The sequence below is a fragment of the Ctenocephalides felis genome, unplaced genomic scaffold, assembly GCF_003426905.1.
Source record: "Ctenocephalides felis isolate EL2017-DRISC unplaced genomic scaffold, ASM342690v1 CF-g0.4_SCAFFOLD_01604, whole genome shotgun sequence".
In the NCBI taxonomy this organism is placed as follows: domain Eukaryota; kingdom Metazoa; phylum Arthropoda; class Insecta; order Siphonaptera; family Pulicidae; genus Ctenocephalides; species Ctenocephalides felis.
Window position 1 is genome coordinate 58,797,463 of NW_020537758.1, and position 6,376 is coordinate 58,803,838.

Sequence of the window (6,376 nt, forward strand, 5' to 3'; positions counted from 1 at the left end):
AAATGTGCAGAAAGTTCTATAAATTATTCAAACCCGACGCTTAGTTCTCTCAAAAGCTGCCATTTTTTCACGTTTAGCTCTGTATCTTCAAAATGGCTAGACCTGCCCTTGCCAAAAACTAATCACCTCTTCTCCAAACCATTACAAATTGTATGTTTTTAGATCATTCAAATCGGATGCACCGTTCTATCAAAAATTCGATTTGTATTTTCTGCACTCTTTGCTTCGTATCTCCGTAACGGCTCGACTTGTCTTTGCCAAAAACTAATCAGCACATCTCGTTATCAATAGGAATCGAATGTTTTTTGAACCATTCAAATCGGTTGATCCGTGCGCCCGAAAATGTGAACGAAAAAATGCGGACACACAAAACACACACAAACACTCACACAAACACACACACACACGCACACACGCATCCATTTTTTCTGAGGTATGCCAAAATGTTCAGAAACCTTCAAAACGTGAAGAAATGCAAAGATTTTTATTTTCGATTTTCAGCCTATTACTATAGGCTATTACTTGTTTATCTATGGGCTATTACTTATTATAACTACCCTACTATAAAAATCCTTTATTCTATTAAACGGTTTGACGCTTAATGTGTGTCATTATTCAGTAATCTAAAAAACATATTATTACATAAATAACAATAGTATATATTAAATATAAAGAAATAAAAAAGAGAAAATTATATATATATATATATATATATATATATATATATATCTATATATATATATATCTATATATATATATATATCTATATATATATATATATATATGCTTCCGTTAAACGAAATTTATGACTAAACCAGTGAGTAAATCGCTGACCAACTGTCTTTCACGCCAAATGTCAAATTTCGTTATTGCACCGCTTTATCTATACAAATTGTATAAACTTTTGAGCAATTTATACATTATACAAATATATTTTTTAATTAAAATAAATTAAATTAAAAATTAAGATATATACTATTTTTCTTATGACAATAATACTAATTTTGTTTTCGTGAATTGCAAATTTTCTTTAATCCACTCCTTGAGTTTGTATAACATAAAATTTTGAGTTGTAAAAGATTAATTAGTATTAAATTAAATATAATTATTTACAAATTTGTACATTTTTAATGATAATGATATGATATAAAACCATGTCTGATAGGAAAAAGAAGTACATATCATATAAGGTTAGGTTTTATTTTAAGCTTTAGATATATTAGTATAGTATATTGTATATTAGTTTAATTATACATTTATATATAAAATTATGTGTAGTTTATCATCGTGATCTGCTTAGGAATGGTTTGCACAACATCACATAAAATATTTATAATAAAATATGTTCTATACAATTTTACAAATACTTATATTGTCTAATTATATTGCTGCAATATTAACTTGCGCTATTAAATTGTAGCTCAAAATCATATATGCTAATTATAATCTTTTTGATAAGAATCGATTAATAGTAACTAAGTAATTTATATTTTACGTAGGAGGCTAACAAAAGACCAGTAATCTTATCAAAGCATTCTGAATATAATCCAGATGGAGATGCAAAACATAAGGATACAAATAGAAAAGATAAATCTAATTCTCTTATTGAAAAAGACTCAGGAAATATTGCATCTAAGCAGCCTACTATACTGATAAAGGTTAGTTTAAATTTACTAATCAATCATATATATCCAATATGTTTACTTTGTTTCATGGATTTCACAATAATGAATGTTAACAATAAATAATCAGCAAAAATAATATAAGTATCAATGAAATACATTAACAAAATTAATTATGTAGACAAGGGAAGATCCACAAAGATCACTCAGTCCGAAGAGAAGTCAGAACAAAGAAAATGAATTGGGAAATGTGCAAAAAGTCGTTACTACGCCTGTAGATAGTAAGATTTCTTTTGATTTTATTATTACGATAATAAAATCTAAATACTATTATTCAAATAATATAACACACATAGGCTTATTTTTGGATAATTGATTTGAATTTATGGTCAGAAACTAATCTAAATAATTAAGAAATAATAATTAACACTGAGGGGCGGTAGTAATCTGAAAAGCACATAGCTGTCACAGCACCAAAGCCAAGCTTGTGATTTTCAAATTCCTACCACTGCTTTGCTGGGGAATTATATTTAACACTTGATATTCAACAATTAAATATAACAGAAGCAAATGAAATTAAGATCATTCAAAAGATTTTTAGCATATATTGCTATTTATTTTGTTGTTGAACAATTCTATAATAGTGATGCAGTAGTTGTGAATTAATGTATAATAGAATTTTATAACTCCAGATTCCACCAACTTATCATCATGTAAAATGAAAAAACCAGTAAAACTAATAGATAATTATATGGAATTCAATACACAAGCACTTGATTATCTGATAGAAAATCAAAATGATTTTTTGGTCGTTGGCGTTTTAGGAAGCCAAGGAGTAGGCAAATCTACAATACTGAATCTTATTGCCCATTCTAACGTACATAATTTGGCTAGTAGAATATTGAACAAAGTGGATAATAGCACTACTACGAAGGAATCAACTGACTGTTTGTAAGTAAAATTGCAACATTTTTTCGAGTTACATACTAATTTCAGTAATCAATTTTATTTGTTTCAAAATTATTTATCAGTTTTTATAATTAATTAAAAGTTAGTTTATAATAAAATATTTTTTTATAAACTTATATAAGAAATGGTTGATACCTTTTATATATCAATTTGAAATGCTATGTAAATGTAATATTGTTTTTAATTATTGTTTAGAATTCAGTTTAAGAAGAAGAAACAATTGAGAACAAATATATTGACATCAATGCATTTTACTTGGTTGTTCAAATTGTATTATATTGTAAAATTTCTTCTTGCTGATATTAGTTTTACAACTAAAATTTTGATTTACCTTGAAGGCAAGATGATAATCATTCTTTATTTATTTACCATTTCAGAAAAACGGAATCTTCATCTGACTCTAAAAGTAGTAGTGAGGTTTACTCAGAATGTAGTGATGTGCAATCTAGTCAATCTGATAAAATGTCCCAACATTCCACAAATGCAAATCAAAATATTGATGTGTTATCGAAGAAGACTGCAGAACTTGCTATAATTGATAAAACTAGTTTGAAAAATGAAGCTAATAGAAATAACTGTATGAAGTTTGATATTGAAACTGAAGATCAGCTAAAATTTGGATTGCATTGCACAGATGGTATTTTTATCTTACTCATATCAAATAATATATATAAAATTGTATTTGAAAATGTTATAAAATATTATACATTACTGTTTTTTTTTTTAACTTAATAGGAGTTGACATGTATATAACATCCAATCGAATTATACTTCTTGATACACAGCCTCTCTTATCAATTAGTATAATGGACAAATCAATTATATCTTCTGAATCCAAGACCATGTCCCATGAAGTAGCTGTGGAAATGGAATCATTATACTTTGCTTCTTTTATCCTTGCTACTTGTCACATTGTGATAGTAGTCCAGGATTGGTTTCTCGATAGTAATGTTCTTAGGTAAAAATACAATTATTTATTATTATCACTAATAATGCTTCGCTTAAGGACAGATCATGGTATGAGGACACTATATTTTAATAAATTTGTACATATTTTTTACTACCTGCTGACTAGGTAGTAAAACTAAATTAATACATTAAAAGAAATAATAATTATTTCAATAAAAATAAGGTATCAGCATGGTATTGAGTTTTTGAGCAAATAAAGTTATATTCTAATTATTATATTTGTCTCATACTGTACTAAATCTTTTTAAATATACAGATTTTTAAATACTGCTGACATGCTTCGACCTCAGTTGAATCAGCCTTCTAATTCTCAACATCCAAACTCCGAAGAAAATATACTGGAACAATTTCGAGCTCATATCTTGTTGGTGCATAATAAAGCACAAGCTAGCGATTTTTCTCATGATACTGTCAAATACTATACTTCAATATATGACACAATATTTAATGCATCTACTAAACTAAAAGTTCGTAGTGGTCTTGGAACAAATTATGACAAAAAATCAGATGATTATAGAAGCAGAAAAACAGGCATAGAAAAAAAGCCTGATATGAATTTGTTTTTATTACCAGAGATCACTTGTGATAATGGTGAGTTAAAGCCTCTATGTAATTAATGAAAAAATGTGTAACATCAAGGTAGCAATCACATCATTTTTTTAACTTCTCATAAGAAGAGAAAAATTTAAAAATCCCATAGGGTACAATAAAATAAAAATGAGAATTTTGGGATATCTTTATGTTACAATATCGTATTGGCAGAATGAAGAATTTTTTACTTGGAAAGGCAGGTTCAGTTGTTTTGGAGATGGAAAAAAATAAAAAAATTGTCGTTAGTGATTTATATAAAATAGAATTATTGGTACACAGATAGACAAGGAGACAGGGAGAGAGATGGATGGATAGAAGGTTAGAAAAATAGAAAGATAGGTATATGAACGGGTAAATTAGTATAAAGGTAGACTGGTATACAGATCAATAGGTTGAAAGACAGGTCAATAGGTAGACAAAGTTATATAGGTAGACAGACACATAAAATTTGGCAAGCTAAGCAAGTATAGATATGTAGATAGCTTTATAGGTAAGCAGATAGACTCTTTGATAGGTAAACATGTAGATAGGTAGATCATGCACAAATCAAATTTGTTGATTTATTTATTATTATTGATCAAACCAATAATTTACAAATATTGAGAAGTTTATGCAACTTGAATTGCATTAAATCATTTCTGATTCATTAATTGAATTAATTAATGATAATGTTTCATATAGTGATAAAAACTCACTAAATATTCATTGAAGTTGAAATAGAATTAAGCTTGTAAACTTGTTCAGTTCATAGGTTATAAAACTGAAGCCTTACCCAATTTTTTCGTATGAGTTGTTTAATTTATATTACTTTTTTAAATCCATGTTATTTTATCAATTTCATTTATGACTGGTACTCTATTAAATCATTTTAATTAATAGTAGATGATCACATGTATATGGGGCACGAGAACTTGGAATATTTAGTGAAACGTCTTAGACAAAATATCTTGGGCGCTTCACGTGGACAAATAGCGCCCTCTGTAACAAGTGAAAAACATTGGGGTCATAATGCTCACAAGACATGGGAGGCAATAAAAAAAAGTGGACTATTTTTGGAATATTGTAGGATGCTTCATTAGAACTGCAGGATTTGCACCTAAAAATGTATCTTCTAAACTTCGAAGTATAGTGAAGGAGGTAAAAGTATGGTTAAATGCTTTTGGTTTAGCTCTAAACTACACACATAATTATTGAAGAAAAAATACAAAAAGAAAATTTGCATTTACTTTGTTTTCAGGAACTATAAAGAAGATGTCAATGTCATCTCGAGTATTCATAAGCACTGTGCTGCCTAATTTATGTGCAGAGTGTTAAAGAAAATCTAATAAGCCTTTATGAATTTATATTTTTTAGAAGTAATAAAACATTATTTAATTGATTTTCAATTATGAATTGAAACAATTCTTTATTTTTTTGTTTAATTAAGTAACCCAAATCTTAATTGAGATTAATTATGTACAAAATCACGATGTAAACGTTTATTTTTCCGGAAATCTAGTTTGCAAACACTTTTCCGATTTTCCTTAATTGGTTTTGTGCAAACATTTTTTTGTAATTTTTACAAATTTACAAACTATATAAGTGTATTAATTAATCAATTATCAATTCTGATTAATTATAATTAATTGAGTTTTTAAGTTAGACAACTTTTTTTAGATATTGGTTTCAGTGTATGAAACTTTTCTAACAACAAAGATTGCAACATCATATTCAATTTTGTAATATTGCACTAAATGTTTCTGTTCTGTATTGAAAACAAGGACACAATATTTAAACAATCTACTTCGATTTATTATTATAATAAAACACAAATATATATAAATAAAAACTTACATACTAATTATATTAAATAACATAAGAGAGCAAAAGTTATGCCTTACATAAGTAATTGAAAATAATGATATCTTAATAATTTAAAAATAGTTTTACAATATAGTATTTATTCCAATAAATTAAAAGTGAATTTTCATTTCATTAAAAAATGATGAAATGGTTTTGATATATAATGTGAAATCAATGAAGATCCGAATCTGTTGATCACAATTTGATTGTTTTATTCAGGATCATCCTAAGAACGAACTTCTGCTGTTTACATTAGTGGGCATATTATTTTGTTGACGATTTCTACTGGCTTCTATCAACTGCCAGTTAATAAACCAGTAAGGTTGATGATCTATAGGCCATTGGCTTATTCTGTAACAAAACAAAAGAACTCAAGTAAATAA

At 27.1% G+C, this 6,376-nt stretch overlaps 1 protein-coding gene across 1 annotated transcript; it reads left to right on the forward strand.

Moving 5' to 3' along the window:
• Positions 1 to 1,154: 1,154 nt before the first annotated feature.
• Positions 1,155 to 5,230, forward strand: LOC113373991 (protein SMG9-like). Its single transcript, XM_026614250.1, has 8 exons — positions 1,155 to 1,190; positions 1,500 to 1,658; positions 1,804 to 1,903; positions 2,315 to 2,573; positions 2,969 to 3,228; positions 3,327 to 3,549; positions 3,817 to 4,151; positions 5,031 to 5,230. The coding sequence occupies exons 1-8, from the start codon at positions 1,155 to 1,157 to the stop codon at positions 5,228 to 5,230; spliced, it is 1,572 nt and encodes a 523-aa protein (XP_026470035.1).
• Positions 5,231 to 6,376: the final 1,146 nt, after the last annotated feature.

What these genes read in the sequence shown, in the direction of transcription:
- LOC113373991 (XM_026614250.1), top strand. Translation starts at nt 1,155, where the DNA reads ATGTCTGATAGGAAAAAGAAGTACATATCATATAAG. An exon ending in CTCGATAGTAATGTTCTTAG is followed by an intron (nt 3,550 to 3,816) that starts GTAAAAATACAA and finishes TTAAATATACAG; the next exon opens with ATTTTTAAATACTGCTGACA. An exon ending in AGAGATCACTTGTGATAATG is followed by an intron (nt 4,152 to 5,030) that starts GTGAGTTAAAGC and finishes TTTAATTAATAG; the next exon opens with TAGATGATCACATGTATATG.